This window comes from Macaca thibetana, chromosome 3 (assembly GCF_024542745.1).
Source record: "Macaca thibetana thibetana isolate TM-01 chromosome 3, ASM2454274v1, whole genome shotgun sequence".
Taxonomy (NCBI): Eukaryota; Metazoa; Chordata; class Mammalia; order Primates; family Cercopithecidae; genus Macaca; species Macaca thibetana.
The window spans coordinates 16,135,182-16,158,291 of NC_065580.1; the positions used below are offsets into that span (position 1 = coordinate 16,135,182).

A 23,110-nucleotide genomic window follows, 5' to 3' on the forward strand; every position below is an offset into this window, starting at 1 on the left:
AGTCTAGGCCACGAAACAGATCATGCATGTGTAAAACTTGACCACAATGCTATGATCTTTTTCCATTATCAAGCTGATTTCTCATATCATGTAATTGCTTAAAATAGTTCACTTTTGCATAAAAGTACATCTAAGTTTTTGAGCACTTACTCTGCTTTTCATACATTTATTTAAGTCTATTTTTTGGTTTGGCTATTTATTATTGTCACACTATTTTTACAGATTAGGAAATTTTAGAAGTAAGACCTAGAGACCTTAAATAACCTATCCAAGTTCATATAATCCAAGAGTAAGTAACAGAGTCAGGACTCAAATCAATGCCTATGTGATCACAAATCTCAAGTGTTACTATCAACACTATCAAGTATTATCTGACTCTTGCAGTTGCCTGTGCCTTAGTAAAGTACAGTCTGGAGGGTAACTGAAAATGATAGGCCTAACACTCTACAGAATACTAGGAAACTCTAGAAAGACAGCCTTGCAAAAAATAACCTATCTTATTTGATTCTGAGATTCTCTCTATTATAAGATGTTCTATTAAATACCTAATTGTTACTTTTGGGTGGTGTTTAGTAATACCACATTAAAGGTGAAGATTGATTATAGGACTTACCCATATTTCAAAGAAAATAGAATTGTGAAAAGCAATTTACCTTATAATAGAGAAAATGTGACACTTTAACAATATTTCAGTAACTTGTTCATATGAGGAGTGTGTGTGAAGCCTTTACATCTATTGGACATGACTCAGACAGTGGCTTGAGGTAAACTCTGCTAAGTAGAAGTAGTAAAAGATATAGAATACTTCAGTTTTTATTGACATGTAGATATATTTTTAAATCTTTTAGTCAATTGTATCAAACTCTCTGCCAAAATAACCCAGCATCTTTTTCATTTCATTTATCCTAATAGCTTCTGAAAATTAACAAATGATCCCTATTCTTTACTAAATTCCAAATCTTTGCCTCTTCATCAGTATTCTTTGTTTGAAAAAAAACAAAAAACAAAAAAACCAGCAAACATATTCCCCTCCCTTTTCATGCTTTTCAAACTGCAGTGGTCTCTAAATTTTTCTCTCAGGGAATGTTATGGATACTAAACTCTTGTTTAATTTTAATGTGTTTATTTATTGAATTAATACATGCACATAGTTAATGATTCAATTATAACAGAGAACAAAAAGTAAGTCCCCTCTCCAGAGACAAACAGTCTTTTAAGTGTTTTGGTACATATTCTTAGAAATAATAGTTCTTGCTTGCTCAAGTTTATGTAAATCTGACTCTTTCTTCTTTTACACAGGAAACACAAAGTCCAAACCTTCCTGTACTTCACTTCTTTAATTAGCAATGTGGTTCTTATCAGCGTATTTCAAAGTTGATTTTATTAAAAAATACACAGAATCGTGCCATTATTTTCCATTTTATTATGAGAATTTTCAAACATCTATAGAAGCTGAAAGTATTATACCGTGAACATGCGTGTACCCACCGCCTAGGTTCTAGATAAAACCATTATTGCTTTACCACATAACTATCCATCTATCCATCCTTCTATTCTTCCATCAATCCATCTAATTTTGTAATTCATTGAAAAGTCAGTTGAAGGCATACTTCACTTCTAAGCAGTTCAGCACACGTATAATTAACTGGAGTTCAAGGTGTTTTTCAGGTAAAATTTGCATACAGCACCATGCACAAATCTTGAATACCATTAAACAAGTTTTGACAAATGCATACACTGTGTAACCTACCAAATTATACAATATTACCATTATCTCCAAGGTTTTCTCATGCCTTAGTTTTCCCCACTAATAACCCCTTAGAGGCAACCAGTGTTCTGATTTCTTTATTATAAATTATTATTTTCTAGAACGTTATGTAAATGGAATAACATCATACACTCTTCTATGCAAAGTTTCTTTCACTCAGAATAATGTTTTTAAGATTTGTCCAAGTCGTGTGTATTAGTACTTCGTTCCTTTTTGTGGCAGTGGAATATGTCACCATACGGATATACTACCTTTTGTTTAGCCACTCTCCTGGAGATGGACATTGAAGATGTCTCCAGGTTTTGGCAATGATTAATTCACTTTCTGTAAACATTCTGGTTTAAGTCTTTTTTTGTAGATGTATGTTTTTATTTCTCTTAAGTAAATACTTAGGAGCATAATTTCTGGCTCATAGGGATAGATGATCATAGGGGTTTAGTTTTATAAGAAACTATTAGAACTTTTTCCAAATTGGTTGTACTATTATCCACTTTCACCAACAATATATGTGAGTTCTGGGACTCCAAATTTTTGCCAGCATTTGGTGTTGCCAGGTGGTTTAATTTGAGTGGGTATGTGGATGGTTAGTGGTATCTCATTGTGGTTTTAATGTGTATTTCCTATTTGTCTGCCCTTTTGCCAGTACCACATTCCTTTGATTATTGTGGGTTTATAGTAAGTCTTGAAGTCAGATAGTGAAAGTACTCCAAGTGTGTTCTTTCTAAATAATGTTTTGATTATTCTAGAGTGTCAGGATCTCAGCAGAGCTGAAAAAGAGTGCTGAGGACTTAGGTACTCATTTTAACATATTTTTAAAATTTCAACTTTTATTTTAGATACAGGGGCTACATATGCAGGTTTGTTACATGGTTATATTGCACCCAGGTAGTGAGCCAATTAAAGCAACAAGCCCAAAAGGAAAGAGTTAAGTCTTTAATTACCTCCTTCAATAGTGTAAGCAAGAGTCTAAAGCCAGAGAAAGTACTGACTCCCCCTGTTCCATTTTTCTCTGTGGAAATGACCTGGTCAAGGGTTAGTTGGATTAGTACAGACATGGGTTTGTCTCACTGTTAGGGGGCCCTGCAAGGAGAAAGTGGAAACTCGGTGGGTACTCAGAGTGGAGAAAAGTGTCTTTAAGTTTTCTCTTCCTCTCCTATTAGAAGGCCTTGACAGAGGCACCTGAAGAAGACCTCTACATAGACCTCAGATAAAGAGACCTAAGAATGAAGGATCCTGAGCTGGCAATATAAATATGCACAAGGGCATGACCAGCCAGGGGGTCCTTGACTGCAACTCCCTTCAAAGGCTGCAATGCATTGGCTGTGCACCAAGTCTGGGGTGGACAGAACAGCCTCTCCACACTCTGTAAACCTGCCAGGTAAAGCCTTTGTGATTGATTACCTATGGCCCGAAACATCGCACATAGACTTCTAACCAGGAGTGGGACTTCTCATAAGTTCTTTGTGTTCATATACCTTCTAGAATCAGCTTTTCAGTTTCTTAGAAAACAAAAACAGTTGAGATAACATTTGAGATTTTAATGACTGTAGATAAAATTTAGAGAGTACTAGTTTTAACATATTTAGTCTTTTTAAAATTCCCACTTTTATTTTAGATACAGGGAGTACATATGAAGGTTTGTTACATGGGTATACTGCACCCAGGTAGTGAACATAGTACCCAATAGGTAGTTTTTCAACCCATGTCAACCTCCCTCTCTCTTCCCCTCAAGTAGTGCCCAGTGTCAGTCGTTCCCATGTTTATGTTCATGTGTGCTCAATGTTTAGTTCTCACTTGTAAGTGAGAACATGTAGTATTTGGTTTTCTGTTCCTGCATTAATTTACTTAGGACTATGGCCTTTAGCTCTATTTATGTTGCTGCGAACAACCTGATTTCATTTTTTTTAGGGCTGTGTAGTATTCCATAGCGTATATGTTTTCTTCAACCAATCTGTCATTGATAGGCACCTCGATTGATTCCATGTCTTTGCTATTGTGAATTGCACAGTTTTGAACATATGAGTGCATTTTGGTATAGTGTTTTAGTTTCCTTTGGATATATAATCAATAATGGGATTACTAGGTGGAAAGGTAGCTCTGTTTTAAATTATTTGAAAAATCTCCAAACTGCTTTCCTCAGTGCCTGAACTAATTTACATTTCCAGCAACAGTGTATAAGCATTCCTTTTGGGTGGAGTGTTCTATATTTGTCTATTAGTTTCAACCGGTTAAGTGTTGAGTTTAAATCCAGCATTTCTTGGTTAGTTTTCTGTCTAACAATGATCTGTCTAACACTGTCAGTGGAGTTTTGAAGTTTCCCACTGTTATTGTTTGGTTGTCTAAATCTTTTCATAGGCCAAGAAGAACTTGTTTTATGGATATGGGTGTTCCAGTGTTGGATGCATATATATTTAGGATTGTTAGGTCTTCTTGCTGGATTGTACTCTTTATCATTATAGTAATGCCCTTCATTGTTTAACATCTGTTTTATCTAATATAAGAATAGCAACTCTTGTCCTTTTTTGTTTTTCATTTGCATGATAAATATATTCCCCTCTCTTTGTTTTGAGCCTGTGGATGTTGTTACATGTGAGATGGGTCTCTTGAAGGCATTGATGGCTGGGTCTTCTGTTTTTATCCAGTTTGCCACTCAATGTCTTTTAAGCAGGTGTTTAGCCCATTTATATTTAAGATTAGTATTGATATATGTGATTTTGATCTCATACCCATGTTGTTCGCTGGTTGTTATGTAGACTTGATAGTGTAGTTGCTTTATAGGGCCTGTGGGCTATGTGCTCAAGTGCTTTATGGCAGCAGGTTCTTTAGATTCCATATTCAGCACTCCCTTAAGGACCTTTTGTAAGGATGGTCTACTTAAATTTCCTCAGCATTTGCTTGTCTAAGGATTTTATTTCTCCTTCATTTTTGAAGCTTAGTTTGACAGGATATAACATTTTTAGTTGAATTTTTTTCAGGATGCTGAAAATAGTCTCCTAATCTCTTCCGGTTTATAAGTTTTCTGCTGAGAAGTCTGTGGCTAGCCTGATGTGGTTTCCTCTGTAAGTGACTTGACCCTTCACTCTAGCTGCCTTTATAATTTTTTCTTTTACCTTGACCTTGGTGAATCTGATGACTATGTGTCTTGGGGATAGTTGTCATATATAGTAACTAGCCAGGGTTCTCTGTATTTCTTGGAATTTAATTTCAACCTCTCTAGCAAGATTAGGCAATTTTTGGTGTTTTTCAAATATATTTTTGAAATTGCTTACTCTTTCTCCTTCTATTTTGGGAATGCCAATGAGTCATAGATTTGGTATCTTTACATAATCCTGTATTTCTTAGAGGTTTTGTTCATTTATTTGTTTATTTATTTATTTATTTATTTATTGACAGTGTCTCGCTCTGTCACCCAGGCTGGAGTGCAGTGGTGCTATCTCGGCTCACTGCAAGCTCTGCCTCCCGGGTTCATGCCATTCTCCTGCCTCAACCTCCCGAGTAGTTGGGACTATAGGTGCCTGACACCATGCCTGGCTATTCTTTTTTTGTGTGTGTTTTTTAGTAGAGACAAGGTTTCACTGTGTTAGCCAGAATGGTCTTGATCTCCTGAACTCATGATCTGCCGGCCTCGGCCTCCCAAAGTGCTGGCATTACATGCATGAGCCCCTGCGCCCGGCTGGTTTTGTTCATTTAAAAAAAAATTTTTTTCTTTATTTTCGTCTAAGTTGATTCAAAGAACTGGTCTTCAAGGGTTGAGATTCTTTTCTCAGCTTGGTTTATTCTGTTGTTAATACTTCTTATTGCATTATTAAATTCTTGTAGTAAATTTTTGAGCTCTAGAAGTTTATTTTGATTCTTTCTCAAAATGGCTATTTCATCTTTCAGTTCTTGGATCATTTTACTGGGTTACTTGGATTCCTTGGATTCCTTTCTTCTTAATCTCAGTGAGCTTCCTTTCTATCCGGATTCTGAATTCTGTGTTTGTCATTTCAGCCATTTCAGACTGGTTTTAAGAACCATTTCTAGGGAGCTAGTAACCCATTTGGCTGTAAGGGGATATTGTGGCTTTTTGAACTGCCAGAGTTCTTGTGCTGATTCTTTCTCATCTGCTAGGGTTGGTGTTCCTTTAACTGTGGTGTAAGTTGAGTATGGTCAGTTGGCTTCATTTCTGGATGCTTTCGGAGGGTCAGGGCTCTGTACAGAATCCACATTTGTGGGCGAATTCTTGCACCGGATTTCACATCCTGCACCAGTAGAAGGCGCTTAAGAGGAATGGCCGGTAGCTAGGCTAACTGCCAGCTTGCGTGGCTCTTGGACTTTCTTGTTCACAGGCATGCTCTCAGGTGGGTGGGGGAGAGAGATGGCCCCCTCACAAGGTTTACTTCTAGGACTTGTGGGGAGCCACCTCCAATCCCTGGCACTGCACCTGCATTTCTTTTGTTAGGTGTTCCAGGCTGTAGCGGACTCTTGACGCAGAGGCTGCAACAATCCATAGACATGATTTATATTTCTGTATTTTAAAACTGTCTTTCATTTCCTTTAGCAACTATTTTTAGCTTTTTGTATACAAGTCTTGCACATCTTTGGCTAAATTTAAGTATTTTATGTTTTTTAATATAAATTCAGGTTTTAAAATTGAATTATCCAATTGTTTACCATTAGTATACAAAATACAAGTTTTATATGTTGTAATAGTAAATTAATGTATGAACTTATTAATATGAGTAGTTAATATTTAGATTTCTTTTAATATTTGAATTAAATAGTTCTTTCATCTCTGAAAAAGGTTTTCCTTATCTTTTGATCTTTAGCTTTTTAGTATTTTTCTTGTTTTTATGTATCAGTACAATATGGAATAGAAGTGGTAAGAGTGAACATTATTGACTTGTTTATGATCTTGAACATGTTTAATATTTAAGAAATAAAAATGGGAAGATGTTTAATATTTCTGTAATTAAATGTGACATAAGCTGTTGGTTTCTTTCAGGTGCCTTATTAGATTGAAGAAGTCCTTTTTTTTTAACCTAATTTTCTGAGTGTTTTTATCATAAATGAGTTTGGGATTTTACCAAATGTTTTCTACCTGTTGGTATAATCAAATAGATTTTTTAAAATGTGTTAAGAAGATGAATTACATTGATTGATTTTTTAATATTAGACCAAACTTGCTCCTAGAATAGACACTATTTGAATATTTGAATAATATTTTTGGATTCTGTTTTGATTTTTATTTATTGGCTTTTAGCTACATTTCTTTAATATTTTCAGGGCTATTCTGGAAAATAAAGAATGATACATTTAAAACTATTTGTCTACTTAATGTATTGTAGAAGTTTACTTAAAATATAAGAAATTTGCAACTAATAGATCTGTTTTTCCTACTTCCATCCTTTAAGTTTTAGTGTCATTCTGTATTATATATATTTTATATATCCTATAGTACAATGATGAAGTTTTTACTTTAACTAGTCTTACATATTATATAGAATTTTTAAGATTCTTTAATATCTGACTACATTTCATTATTTCTTGTGCTCTTCATTTCTTCCTCACAATACAAGCTTCCAACTGGTATTATTTCTTTTTCACCTAAGAGAATTCCATTGCCATTTACTATCATGTAGTTCTACTGTCAATGAATATTTTAATTTTATTTATATTCAGATAACTTTACTGTGGTATTTTAATTTTTTGCTGAATATATTATATCAAATTCTGGGTTGACTTTTTCTATTTCTTGTAGCACTTTAAAGCTACAGTTCCCTTCTCTTCTGGTATTCACTTTTTTAAAATGAAAAATTATCGTTATTCATGTCATTGTTCCTGGTATGTATGATTTTTCTCTGGCTGTTTGAAGATTTTGTCTTATTTTGTAGTTTTGGACAATTTGACTGTGATGTGTCTAGGTAGGTGTTCTACAGATTATTTTTCTGAAATTCTTTTTATGTCTTTCAATATACTTTTAAACTAGGCTATTTTTAAAAAATATTGTTTTTTATCCATGCTTTTTAATATTTATATCTCCTCTTCTTTCACTCTTACCCCAATTGCACGCATTTTGTACCTTTTGATATTTTTCTGAAGATCACTGAGGCCTTTAATTTTTTCATATTTTTTTCTCCTGTTCTCTAGATTTTGTAATTTCTATGGATATAACATCAAGTTTCTGAATCTTTCTTCTGTCATCTCTAATCTGCTCAAGTTTCATTTAGTGAGATTTTATTTAATTTTCAAATATTGCAGTTTAAATTTTAAATTTTTCATTTATTTTTAATAGTTTTCATTATTGTTATAAATGTTCCTATTATATTCATTATAAGAACATTTTCTTTTATATTCTTAAACATGATTATAATAGCTACTTTAAATTTCAGTCTACTAATTTCAGCATCCAGGTAAACTCAATTTGTATCCACTAATGGCCTCTTCATTCAAATTAGGTTGTGTGATTTCTTTTCTTCATATGCCTAGTAATTTTTGCATTATATCTTGGACATCGTCCACAATATATCTAGATTTTGTTTTATCCTTCTAAGGATGGTTGGATTTTGTTTTAACAGGCATTTAACTTGGTTGGATTTATACTTCAAATTCTGTTTCCTATAGTGGGCAACAGCCGAAATCTCTATCTGGTTATTTTAGGTTTAGCACTGCTGATTACAGTATTCCTCTCACATGCATAGTTTAGGCCTCAACCTGAGATTCAAACAGAGTTTGTCTGGAGAACACTGGGTTGTTATTTTTTGGACTTTCCCTTTCTTGGCTGTCTTTCCTAACTCTACAGCTGGCTTTTTAATGGGTTTCTATTTGACTGGGAACTACTCTTCAGCAAAAAGCTACAAAAACAGAAAACTTACCTTTCATCCAAGTGTTGACTTCCCTATAGTTTCTACCTGCTATTAGTTGCTTTGCAGTCCCTTAAGGTAGACTTTAAAAATGCTTGTCCTGAGTTTATATTTGTTATTTGTGGCATGGGTCTTCCAAGAATTATGATGCCATTACCAGAACTGCATCAATCTTTTTAATGGCTTGAAAAATCAGCAGATTTTTGTCTTTTGGTTTCTACCTATATTTGATATTGCTGAGTAATCTGGATTGGGATCACCTTCTCCAGGATAGATCTGGATTTTTAACAGGCCATGTAAACAAATGCTACAAAATTGTGGATGAGTTACTCAGATGTCTGATTTAATAGATACATAGTCTGCATTTTGGTGTTATTTGAAAATGCAACCCTGGAGTCCCTTTGCTTTAGTCTGGGCCAGTTGCTAATTAGTTCCACTGCCCAGCTTTTATCCTGACATTTTTCTTTGTTATTACTCTGAATGAGATTTTTTATTTCCTGTATCCCATTTTTTTTTTCTTTTTGGTTTCTTTTCTCAGTTTGCTGAGATATACTACCCAGTAATTTCCTAAGAAAGCTTGAGATAGAGGTAAATGTTTTGGATCCTAACATAATTAAAAATGTCTTTTTATTTGCATTTTATTGATATCTTGGGTTAGTAGAGAAATCTAAGATTAAAATGATTTTCTATCAGAATTTTATTGATATTTCTTGCATCTTTTTTTTTAGAATTCAGTGTTGCCATTTAGAAATGTGATGTTATTCCACTTTTGCATTATCTATGGCTTTTCTCTAAGTATAATTTTGATTTTTAACATTTTCCTTGTCTTTTGTAGTTTAGAATCATTTAGTCCCCAGTGTTCTGAAATCATGAAGGTATGCCTTAGTTTCAGTTGTTTTACAATAATCAGCCAACAACAGGCATTTTAAAATATGGAGGCTTACGTTTTTTCATTTCTGAGAACTAATTTTTATGGTATGATTTCTCTGATAATTTTTAAATTTTTTCTGGACTTTCTCTTGGACAGCCATTGATTCTCCTGTGTTCACCCTTCAAGTCACTTATATTTTCTTTGATGTTTTCTGTTATATAACTTCTTGATATTTTGTTCTATTTTCTGGGATGTTATATCAAGTTTTCTTTTGACCCTTATTTTAAAATTTTATTTTGGCTTTCTTAAAGTTTCTCCCCGGAAAAAAAAAATATATATATACATACATACATGTATAATATAATCTTACTCTGTTTTAGGGATGACATGTTTCTTATATCTGTCTTGGATAGAAACAATCATTTATGTGATTGCTATTTAGAACTCCACCTTTGTTTCTCTGTATTTCATATGCTTGCCTCAATTTTCTTTGTTCCCACAATTTACTTCATTTCTTTTCCTTTTTCTGTTTCTTGTTTTTTATTTTGTTTTTCTCTTCTTTCCTTTAATGTCTGTCTCTTTTGCTTTCTATCATAAATGTTAAGAAACTTTGTATACTAATGATCTTTGCTTGTATATTGATTTTTAAGAGTAAAGCACTAAAAACGTGACTGGAAGCCTGGTAATATGGATGGTACTTGTTCGCTAGGAGATTTTACTTGAAGAGATTTGGCAGGAAACCAGTCGTGTCATAAGGGACACTGAAATATCAGTATTTGTAAGTCTCTTTTCTGGGGGTGCTCAATTTCTTCAAATAAAAATATATTATTATGCTACTGTAGGTATAGTTACCTAGTTGTTCTGTGCCAAAGGCAGTGGAGAGGTGTTGAGAGTTAATTCCCCCATGGGTCTCTGACATTTCTACAATCATATATCAACTTTTCGTTTGGACTGTCTTGTCAAGAATGTTTGTATAGCAATCAGCCTGGAAGATAGAGATAACATCTCCCTCTGGATCTGTTTGCTATCCAGGATAATAAACATAAGGTACCCCCGTGGGACAAAGATTGATCAGGTTTGAGAAAACCCACAGCATCCAGCAGCTGCTCTGTGTCACTGTTGTGGAACTGGGCAGAGGGGAAGGCATAGGTCTGTTATAGACATATGAAGCTCATGCTGCCTGCTGTGTTGAGAGTATTAAAAATGCTTTGTAATCCAGTAGTCTCTCGTCTTCTGCTAGCGTTCATGGAATGCTGTCAAGCTAACCTCTTAGCTTGCAAGTGTGGTAAAATCTCATACCATTAACAGTTCTTAGCAAGAGAAACTGGATAATTGACTATATGAGACTATATATTTATATATCAATTATTCTCTTTGTCTTTAGCCCTACATCTCATACCACTCTTGATATGCCATGTAATTCCAAGGCTTGAGATCTTCTTATTTAGTTTCTTAGAATAAACTTTTAGTTTCCTGTCAAAAAAAAGAATGTTGGCTACTAGCATTTGATGTATTGCTTAGATGATCTGTGAAGGGTGAGGGTAAGGGATTTCTGTTTAATTTATAAACTAGTCATCTGTAACTCGATTTTCTGCTTTGGGTATCAACTACACACACTCTCTCTGGTCATAATTTTTAATAAATAAAATGGAAAAGCATATAATCAAAATTCAAAGAAAGAATATAGCTTTAATGTTCAGATATGGGCAAGCAATAGTTCTACACCTAGAAACTGTAAGTTAGTAAATTTAACATCAGCCCTCTTCTTACCCTACCATCCTACACATGCATAAAATATATTCATAACTGAATATTAAATATATAGATTCTTGAGCATTTGTAAAGCAGAATGGCAATAATTAAGAAGCAATATGAGTTCATTGAGGGCAAGGTCTTCTGAATACTTATCTATTATTTTTAGACAAGAATGTGATGTATGAGAACCATCACATTTCAGAGCATCTCAAACCATGGGCTCTGGCATTTTGTAAGTATTTATCTGTCTAATGTGACCATTAATAGACTGTAATTATTGATTTCTTTTCTTAGGTAGGTAACTGTGTGGTATCTGGCAATATGTATCTCATCCAAGATACTTGAGTATACATTTTCAATATATACTATGTGATATGGTTTGGCTGTGTCCCCATCCAAATCTCAACTTGAATTATATCTCTCAGATTTCCCATGTGTTGTGGCAGGGACCCAGGGGGAGGTAATTGAATCATGGGGGCTGGTCTTTCCTGTGCTATTCCCGTGATAGTAAGTCTCATGAGATCAGATGGGTTTATTGGGGGTTTACACTTTTGCTTCTTTCCCATTTTTGTCTTGCTGCCACCATGAAAGAAGTACCTTTTACCTCCTGTCATAATTCTGAGGCCACCCCAGTCATGTGGAACTGTAAGTCCAATTAAATTTCTTTTTCTTCCCAGTGACAGGTATGTCTTTATCAACAGCATGAAAATGGACTAATACAGTAAATTGGTACCAGTAGAATGTGGTGTTGCTGAAAAGATACCCAAAAATGTGGCAGCAACTTTGGAACTGGGTAACAGGCAGAAGTTGGAACAGTTTGGAGGACTCAGAAGAAGCGGGAAAATGTGGGAAAGTTTGCAACCTCCTAGAGACTTGTTGAGTGGCTTTGACAAAAATGCTGATAGGGATATGGATATGAACAATAAGGTCCAGGCTGAGGTGGTTTCAGACGGAGATGAGGAAGTTGTTGGGAACTGAGGCAAAGGTGACTCCTGTTATGTTTTAGCAAAGAGACAGGTAGCATTTTGCCCCCACCCTAGAGATTTATGGAACTTTGAACTTGAGAGAGATGATTTAGGGTATCTAGCAGAAGAAATTTCTAAGCAGCAAAGCATTCAAAAGGTGACTTGGGTGCTATTAAAAGCATTCAATTTTAAAAGGGAAACAACATAAAAGTTCAGAAAATTTGCAACCTGATGATGCAGTAGAAAAGAAAAACTGATTTTCTGAGGAGAAATACAAGTCAGCTGCAGAAATTTGCATAAGTCGCAAGGAGCCTAATGTTAATCCCCAAGACCATGGGGAAAATGTCTGCAGGCCATGTCAGAGACCTTCATGGCAGCCCTTCCCATTACAGGCCCAGAGGTCCAAGAGGAAAAAATGGTTTCGTGGGTGGGTCCCAGCCTCGCCATGCCATGTGCAGCGTAGGGACTTGGTGCCCTGTGTCCCAGCTGCTCCAGCCTGTATGAAAGGGGCCAACATAGAGCACCGGCTGTAGCTTCAGAGGGTGGAAGCCTTGGCATCTTTCATATGATGTTGAGCCTGTGAGTGCACAGAAGTCAAGAATTGAGGTTTGGGAACCTCCGCCTATATTTCAGAAGATATATGGAAATGCATGGATGCCCAGGCAAAAGTTTGCTGCAGGGATGGGGCTCTCATAGAGAACCTCTGCTAGGGCAGCGCAGAAGGGAAACGTGGGGTTGGAGCCCCCACACAGAGTCCCTACTGGGGTACTGCCTAGTGGAGCTGTGGGAAGAGGGTCACTGTTCTCCAGATCCCAGAATGGTAGATCCACTGACAGCTTGCACCACGTACCTGGAAAAGCCACAGACTCTCAATGCCAGCCTGTGAAAGCAACCAGGAGGGAGGTTGTACCCTGGACAGCCACACGAGTGGAGCTGCCCAAGACCATGGGAACCCCCCTCTTATACCAGCGTGACCTGGATGTCAGACCTGGAGTCAAAGGAGATCATTTTAGAGCTTTAAAATTTGCCTGCCCCACTGGATTTCAGACTTTCATGGGAACTATAACTCCTTTGTTTTTGACATTTCTCCCATTTGGGATGGCTGTATTCACCTGATCCCTGTACTCCCATTGTATCTAGGAAGTAACTAGCTTGTTTTTGATTTTACAGGCTCATAGGTGTAAGGGACTTGCCTTTTCTCAGATAAGACTTTGGACTGTGGACTTTTGGGTAATTGATGAAATGGATTAAGAATTCGGGAGACTGTTGGGAAGGCATGATTGGTTTTGAAATGTGAGGACATCAGATTTGGAGGGGCCAGGGGCAGAATGATATGGTTTGACTGTGTCCTCACTCAAATCTCTACTTGAATTGTATCGCCCAGAATTACCACGTGTTGTAGGAGTTACAACACCCAGATGGAGGTAACTGAATCATGAGGGCCAGCCTTTCCCATACTATTCTCATGATAGTGAATAAGTCTAATGAGATATGAAGGGTTTATCAGAGGTTTCCGCTTTTGCTTCTTTCTCATTTTTCTCTTGCTGCCACCATGTAAGAAGTGCCTTTCACCTCCTGCCATGATTCTGAGCCCTCCTCAGCCATGTGGAACTGTTAAGTCCAATTAAACCTCTCTTTCTTCCCAGTCTCAGGTATGTCTTTATCATCAGTGTGAAAACAGACTGATACATTATGTAATGATTATACACCCCTCATTACATTTTCTCTTTCTTTAAAGATATCTTGTGGCTTGCTTTTTAATGTTTTCATTAGTGAATAGTATCCCTTCAGGGTTCCAGGTTAAATAAGACAGCATCCATTGGATAGAACAGGTACCAGTTTATTCTACCAAAAGTTTGAGCATACAGGAAATCTCCCTCAACTTTCTGCCACTGATATCTGAGTGAACTGAGCCAGTTCTGATGCCCTCAACAGACGGCAGAAGAGATCTATGTTATATCTAGATGCTTGTCACTGCCTTTTGTAGTGAATGATGGGATGAAGAAACCCCTTTGACTGTTAGTTTCTTGCTATTTCTGTTTTAATGAATTGAAATTAATTGAAGAAGATCTAGCACAGATGAGAAGACATTTCCCGATTTTTCAAGTCATACAAAATTGGCTAGGTCAATTAGGAGGATACTGGAAAATTGAGATAATTTAATTTTAGCAACAAGTTTTCAAAGTTGTCAATGTTAATCTTATGATATGATGGTAACATGGGGGAATAAATGATGATACAATGCATCTACAGCTGGTTTAATAGTGATTATCAAAGAATGTTGTAAAACACTTACAATTAATATGACTATGTCCACTTGTCCACCACTAACAAGACCCAGTTTCTGCTCTTAAGCCTTTATCCTTCTACTTCAAAATGGAGGTGTTAGAAGTTTGTGCTAAGACATGAAAAATGTCTTTGGTGCTATGGCTATCCTGCTGGTATGAAGTTAGAAGGTCCCGTTCTCTGGCTGTGTGGATTACATCTTTGCCCTAATGGATGGGTTTAGAACCCATTCAGCTGAGGATGGAAATATGCCTATCTTGGTTTCAATTATCTTATTATTTAAAAAAATATATAGAAACATGCCTTTTCCACTAACTTTTCAGCTGTGTGGCTATAGGCAAGTCATTTAAATTTAGGTTTAATTACACTTCACTTATTTAAATTTATTTTTAGTTAGGAGAAAATAATACCTGTATGTCAGGGTTGTTGTATGTTATATGTATAAACTACCTGTGATATCGCAGTGGTCTCTAGAGAAAAAAAAATTGCTTCCTTCTCTAAATTTTCCTTGTTCCCTGCAGGAAGAGGCCAGACTTCTTCCCAGCCATGTCCCGGCAAAGAGCCCAGTTAATACTACCATTCAACAAAAATTAATTTATTTTGTTATATTTTTCCAAATCACATAATTTAAAACATTACTTAAAAGACACAGAACCAACCCAAATGCCCATCAATGATAGACTGGATAAAGAAAATGTGGCATGTGTACACCATGGAACACTATGCAGCCACAAAAAGGAATGATATCATGTCCTTTCCAGGGACATGGATGAAGCTGGAAGCCATCATCCTCAGCAAACTAACACAGGAACAGAAAATCAAATACCACATGTTCTCACTCATAAGTGGGAGTTTAACAGTGAGAACTCATGGACACAGGGAGGGGAACAACACACACAAGGGCCTGTTGGGGGTGGGGGACCAGGGGAGGGAGAGCATTAAGACAAACAGCTAATGCTTATAGGGCTTAAAACCTAGATGACAGGTTGATAGATGCAGCAAACCACCATGGCACATGTTATACCTATGTAAAAAACCTGCACATTCTGTGCATCTATCCCCAAACTTAAAGTAAAACTAAATAAACAAACAAACATTGCTTACTTGGAGATTTAGAGTATCAATTTTTATGTTCTGTGAATTTGTTGGTCTCCTAATGTGATGTATGTTAACGTATGTTTAGTGAAATAATGGTTTACATTTTCTTAATTATTCTCTGTACCCTCATGGTAAACATCCATGATCTTTTATGTGCTTTTAAAAGTCTATTCTGTGGGCCGGGCGCGGTGGTTTATGCCTGTAATCCCAGCACTTCGGGAGGCCAAAGTGGGTGGATCACGAGGTCAAGCGTTTGAGACTGGCCTGACCAACATAGTGAAACTCCATCTCTACTAAAAATAACAAAAATTAGCCAGGCATAGTGACATGCACCTGTAATCCCAGCTACTCGGGAGGCTGAAGCAGGAGAATCACTTGAACCCGGGAGGAGGAGGTTGAGATTAGCCAAGATTGTGCAACTGCACTCCAGCCTCAGCAACACAGCAAGACTCCAATTCAAAAAGAAGAAAAAAAAAAAAAGTCTATTCTCTAAACTGTGAACTCCCCCTAGTGAACACTTTTTCATTCGTTTTTCTAAATTCAAACCGCCTATTCCAATCTACAATCCTTTCGCCCTCTTTAGATGTCTTCTCTTACTCACTTTGATGTTTGACATGCCATCTCTGCCTATTTTCATTTTTATTTTCATTTTTATGTGTTCTTCCTCTCTCCCTGGGCTGCATTTTCTTAGCAAGGTGAGGCTGTGTTGGAGGGAGCAGGTGGTAACCATGCGAGAAGGGAAGCTGAGTCTAGCATAGCACTCTTTCTACCAGGGACTCAATTCAGGTGATGAATGGAAATGGTCCCACATAGCCCTGGGAATGGATGCACAGTGCTAGTACCTGTTCCCATCTCTTGCAGTTGATCTTCTGAGGGACAATGATAAATAGGCCGGGCGCGCGGTGGCTCAAGCCCCTGTAATCCCAGACTTTGGGAGGCCGAATGGTCCGGATCACGACATATCGAGACCATCTGGGAACACAATGAAACCCCATCTCCACAAAAAAATTAGCTGGTGGTGGCGGCTGTAGTCCCAGCTCTCTTGAGGCAGTTTGCAGTCCGAGATCGCGCCAGTGCACTCCAGCCTGGGCGACAGAGCGAGACTCCGCCTCAAAAAAAAAAAAAAATAAAAATAAATAAAATAAATAAATAATCTGTGGGAAAATGTAGGACTCTCAGAAACCCTGAAGATTCACTAAATATGAAAGTTTGTAGATACAGTTTTCTGTTATTTAACCCTTTTCCTGTTTAGTAAAAAAAGTGCAGCTCCCTGCCAGCATTCATTTAATTTGACATAAACATGCTCTTTGAGGCGGAAGCAAATCTAACTGATTATCAACATGAAAATAAAATATAAAAACTGTTCTTGGAATTATTTCTAAACAGAACTTGCCTCTAAGTCTAATGTCACAGAAATGTATATAATAATCAGTATTCGATAATTTTTTTTGCATCGGAAAATGTCAAAGCACAGAACAACAGAAAGCGGAACATCACATTCCACAAAAAAATATTGCCGTTCTCTACAGATCTTGCCATCTTGCCATCCTCGTCTTTGTGTAAGCAGCAAAAGTTGCAGTGACCAGTTGGGTTTTGTTTCTTTGATGTTGGTGGTAATGCTTTTGGGGAAATGTCTTCCAGTCAGGTGAAGAGGAGGAGGTGTGACATCATCAGAGCATGGATGACTTCAGAGACGTTGCTGCCCTGGCTCGTGATGTTTTTTCAGCACCCTTTTAATCAACGTCAGTCTGAGGTTTCTATGGCTAATCGTGTGCTCAGAATGCTCCTTCTCGAACAGGATGTAGGAGTTAAGCACTGTAATGTTTAGAAGGTGGCAAAAGAATTTCTTGTATCAAACCTTGTGTGTTATCTCAGGGGAAATGCTGCAGTCACAAGCACAACTACAGTGTATTCTCGGGGCAAAAGGGAAAGGATTTTAATGATATTCTGGGAAGATGTGCTTTCTCTCTTCTGGATGTTGACCTCAGCCAGGAGAATTCTGATTCCTGCCTTTCCTCAGGGAAAGAATCTTCCTCTTCATTCTGGTGGAATCTCTCACAGAAACATTTGCAGGGTATTTCTTTCTTTTGATAGTTTCTCTTCCCTCATTTACTTGTATTCAAAATCAGCTCAAGTCCTATCTCATACAAACTTAATCTTGAATACTGTAATACACATTGATTTAAATTTTTTCTCTGACTTCTTCCACACAAAAGTTTAGCACTGAATCAAAATATGTTTAAAGATGCCTGTTTTGTCTTGCCAATAATAATTGTGCAAGTGCTCTGCAGTTTGGGATTTCTAATACCCTTTACATTTATTTGTATTTCCAAAGCACTGTTAATTTTTACTGACAGAAGAGCATGTGTTTTATTCTTCAAAACAAATACACACTTTTTCCAGAAGAGTATGAGTGCAGTTATAGCCAAATTCCTACCACCTTCTGCAGCATAGTTTAAAACTTCTGTGATCAGAACTTTTTTCCAGCAAAATAAGATTGATCAGAGAACCTGGAAGAAGATTTGTTTTAATCAGAGTTTTTCTCTTTCAAACTTGAATGAACAGAATTCAAATTCCACATACTTTCTCTTGAATCAGCACATGGACAGAAAAAATCATCTAAAGAATTTAGAATATGTTAAATTCAACCAAGAGCAAATTACTAAGTGGAAATTACTAAGTGAAATATCACTTAGTGGCAGTGAAATATCAACCAAGAACAAAATACTAAGCAAAGTAGAAAATCACAGTAAGAGAGACAAGGATAGAAAAGGGCAGGTAAAATTAACGAAATGGTAGAACAGGGCTACGGTGTGAATATGCGAGAAGACTTCTCCTCCTTGTTGGGGCTCATGAATTTACAACACGTTAGACTGGGGGGATTAAATCCAGAACAGTCCCTGACTTGTATAGGGGTGAAAAATAATACCTCATTCTCTCCTTGCAAAGAAGTATGCTTATGGAGCTAGTTTCTCCTTAGCGGCCACTTTTTTCTATTTAGCACGAATGTGCCATTGGAGTCAGCACCTGCCCTGAGTTAGGGCCTCTTCTCTCTTACGTCTGCTCTTTTTGTGCAGAGAGTATGTGGCTGTGCTGTGCTGTGGATAAACTGCTGGCACAGAAGTACATAGATGTCTGGTTGGTGCTGGCGGACCCCAGAATCAAGGAGAAGCGCTCCTTCTTCTCTCTAGAGACACTGTACCCCTCAGGAATATCTCCTTTTTCGTTCAGTTTAACATCATATGAGAAATAGATCAGCCGTAGCCCCAGACCTGGGTCTTGTCGATACCAGAACATTCTTTCATGGTCCATATCCTGGACACATTCCAGAAAAACTTTCTCTCCCGTCCTTTTGATTAGATACCTTGAGCTCTGGGTTACTTTCACATCCACGAGGCCTGTGAGAGGCAGAAAGCAAGGGTGAAAAAAACAGGCCACCAGGGAACCTGAGGAGAGAAAAACTTTGTATACAAGACCTCGAAATAGTAGGCCAGGAATTGCCACCAACTCCCCAGACCCAACGACTCCCAGGACTCACCTACAGCCAGGAAACAAAAGGCCACATAACAGAGGAGCCTGGTTCCCATGGCTGCTTTGAAGAAATAATAGGTCTTCTCCCAGGGCCAGGCTGTGGGTTGACGGTTTGTGATGTCATTGTCCCAGCCCACACTCATAATCCCTCAGCCATTGTCTAGACTAGAAAGGGTCTAGAGGTGCTAGAGAGTGAAGGGCATCCCTTGTGCTCACGGAAGTGTCACTGTATGTGTGTGCACATATAGAAAAGAGTTGACACAGTGGGCCTGAAACTGCCATCCTTAGAAGGGCCTGCTTGCATAGTTGGCTCTTGATTTGCATCTGCGAACTTGAATTTTGGGAGTTTTCCCACCATCAGTAACTGGTACGCATGGCTTAGTGTGCCTAGACTGCTTGCACAAACCATGTGGGTTAGGCTGAACACCTGCTTTACTGCAAGTCTGGAATTCTGCTGCATGATAGGCAGAGGGTGCCAATGTGATTAGCTGAATTATTTTGCGAGGGCTGCCATAAGTCACCACAGACCGGGTCATTTAAACAACAGAAATGTATTTTCTCACACTTCTGGAGACTAGACATCCAAGATCGGGGTGTCAGCAGGGTTGGTTTCTCATGGAGCCTCTCTCCTTGGCTTGTAGATAGCTTCCCCCTGTGTCTGCACATTGTCTTCCCTCTATGCATGTTTGTGTCCTAATTTCCTCTTATAAGGATCCTAGTCGTATTAGTGACGACCTCATTTAACCTTAATCACCTCTGTAAAATCCTTATCTCCAAATATAGTCATATTCTTAAGTACTGGAGGCTGGGATTTCAACGTATGAATGTTTAATGACACAATTCGGCACCTAACACCAGCCACCAAAAGTATTGGAGGTGCTGAATCTCTAATGAGCTTCCCTGGGCAGAAAGGTTGTTCTTACATTGCTGCATTGTTACTGTTGGGGTGAGAGTGTGCTCTCTCATGGAAGAAGAGAACATAAGAGAACATGGTGGAGTTTGGAGAAACTCCAAACTTTGTTCCTTGTTATCATAGTATTCTTACTACATCTTTGTGATACATCTTTGCTATGAGTACAAGCACAAGGTCCAATGAGTTCTTCTGGTGAGTCTCAGTCTTTGAAAGTGAAGGTAATTTTTCTCCTGACCAGCCTTACCATTCTCTCTCTCTCTCTCTCTCTCTCTCTCTCTCTCTCTCTGTCTCTCTCTCTTTCCCCTCACTCTCAAAATATATTTCATTGAGAGCAGTCTTAGTTTCTCATACAATATACTTAATAATTACTACAAGTAGCATATTGGTTAACCGGGCAGGCTTTGGAACTATGCTGCCTGGGTTTGAACCTGGTTCAAATCCACATGTGTAGGTTCATGTGAGTGCTCACATGTGTAGGTTTACCTGATGGGGTTGGGGAGAAGGTGGTATACCAATAATGGGCTGGTAGATGTGTTCAGCCCCAGCTGCAAGCGATAAAGGGTGCAAAGCATTTTAAAACAATCATAAAACCCAGGTGAAATGGTTTTGCTTTTATTATCACCAAGTGCCAGGAATTCTAAATAGTTTGGTGATAAAAGACTCCTTCAATGCAACATTTGTCCTTCTGGGACTGGCTTATTTCACTTAGCATTATGTCAAACACAGAGAAGCGGAGAGCAGAATGATAATTGCCAGGAAAGTGGGAGAAGGAAGTGCTGAGTTGCCATTCAATTGGCATAAAGTTTCCACTATACAAGATAATTATGTTATAGAAATCTGCTATACAACATTGTCCCTATAGTTAACAATATCATATTGTACATTGGTTTTGTTTAAAGGTTAGATTTCATGCTGAATGTTATTCCCACAATAAAAAGAAATCTCACCAAGTAATTTTGGTACACATCGAGAACCACTGATCAAAACAAAAGGGTGAGCTACAACTGTCAGTGTGATGCTTATACTGCATGTTCCAGTAACACTTTACTTGTGATTATTTTGCTAACATTATTCATTAAAACTTTCTAATGGTCCAAACAGGTTTTGAAACTGTATCCATGCATAGTATGAATCAGAGTCATACTATAGTTTTTAAGTTGTTTGTGATAATATAAAATAGTTATCATAATTATTCAGACTATATTCCTTAGTTTTGACTTTACTGTTAATATCTAATGTCTAATCCAACAGACTTGGCCTTACCATAAATCAAGCATACTGACAGCCACACAAACACCTTTGAACAGCTACAGCTACCCCACACAAACACCTTTGAACTTCAGTTTCACCAGACTATTTGCTTACACAAAGAACTTTACATCCATAAACATTCTTATCTTTAGTACTTTTTTTTTTTTATTTTACAAGATGTGAAGTCTCAAAGTTTCTATTGGCGAAATCTGTAAGTGCATAGTGTAGCCTAACCTGCTTAAATGAGAAGTATAAGACTAAGATTAAAATTGTCCCCTGAGACACAGGTAAACAAAAAGGGAAGCATGTGGGGCCCCATAGAGGATCCCTGAAGACCATAATGTAGAATGCAACCTTCTCTAGTAGGTGGTGTGAAGGGCACTGGATTGATAATGCAGTTCAATTCTAATAAAGAGCCCAGGCTGAGGAAGCCCTATTGAAACAGCAAATGAGAAGGAAGGGAAGGAGGACATTGACAACTCCATCTCACAGGTGCACCGTGATCTGGGGATAGACTTTTTTTTTTTTTTTTTTTTTTTTTTTTTTTTTTTTTTTTTTTTTTTTTGAGACGGAGTCTCATCGTATCGCCCAGGATGGAGTACAGTGGTGCAATCTTGGCTCACTGCAACCTCCACCTCCTGGGTTCAAGCGATTCTTCTGCCTCAGCCTCCCAAGTAGCTGGGACTATAGGTGTGTACCACCATGCCTGACTAATTTTTTGTGTCTTTAGTAGAGACAGGGTTTCACCATGTTGGCCAGGCTGGTCTCGAACTCCTGACCTTGCGATCCACCCACCTCAGCCTCCCAAAGTGCTGGGATTACAGGCGTGAGCAACTGCGCCAGGCCAGGGATGGACTTTTACAGACTGGGGCCCTCAGAGCTCCATAAATCTCAGTGCAAGGAGCTGGGAAAGGCCCCTAAGTGTTTCTGTGGTGGCAATGGCTTCCTCTGGTAAGGGCAGGCTCCAGAAGGTAAGACCATCTCTGCCCTTGTGGTGGCCTTTTCTGTGCAGAGAGGAAGTGGCTGTGCAGTGCTTTGGGTTAACGGCTGGCCGTGTCTGCGAAGAGCTGGGTGTCTGTAGACTGCAAGAAATAGAACTTAAAGTATATTAAAAAAAAAAGAAGAAGAAAAAGAAATGCTCAGTCTTATCTCAAGAGACACAGGTCTATTAGAGACTTTCTGTTTGTTTGTACTCTAAGCACCAACTGAGAAATAGATTAGTTGGAGCTTCATTCCTGGCTCTTGTCTGGCTCAGCACATATGGGTCATAAAACATATTCTGATTGTATTATAGAACTTTCTTTTCTGACTCTGAAACTTGATAAACTGAAATTTCAGTGACACCAGCATTCATGGACATTGTGGCTAAAAAGAGAGAACTTAGGAAATATACTGATGTGTAACCACCAGAAAAAGGCTTAATGTAGGGTCTAGCAAACCAAGTTCAAGGACATCATACCTGTACCCATGACCTACCTATTCCAAAGAGGCAAAAAGCTATAGAACAGAGAAGTCAACGGCTGGTGAGTTCATGGTGGTGTCTCAGTGTTGGTGTTAGCTCTGTGCAGACTGTTAGAAGAACACACGGCAGAGAAATAACCCAGTCAATGATTCAAGGAAATCGTGCTAGAGGAAGTGACTTCTAAATTGGTCTATGAATTGGTCCCCGATCCTGGAGTCACCCAGTCCAGACCTCTCTGTACTTTTGTGCCAGCAGTTTATCCACAGCGCTGCACAGCCAGCTGCAGTCTGCACAAAAAGAGCAGCTGTAAAAACAGATGAATACCAGAGAGAGATACGGTATTCTGGATAGAGTGACCATTGTAGATG

General features: G+C 37.8%; 1 protein-coding gene and 2 gene segments (V, D, J or C); all 3 read right to left on the reverse strand.

The window, feature by feature from the left end:
* LOC126951110 (probable non-functional T cell receptor beta variable 7-3) overlaps positions 1-23,110 on the reverse strand; it is a 632,711-nt gene that overhangs the window by 214,398 nt on the left and 395,203 nt on the right.
* The window catches only part of LOC126951109 (M1-specific T cell receptor beta chain-like), a 418,381-nt gene that overhangs the window by 163,039 nt on the left and 232,232 nt on the right, over positions 1-23,110 (reverse strand). The gene's annotated exons all lie outside the window — the stretch shown is intronic.
* Positions 18,457-19,688, reverse strand: LOC126951100 (T cell receptor beta variable 28-like). The segment is given in 2 exon segments: positions 18,457-18,983; positions 19,124-19,688. Coding segments are annotated over 2 exon segments (480 nt in total).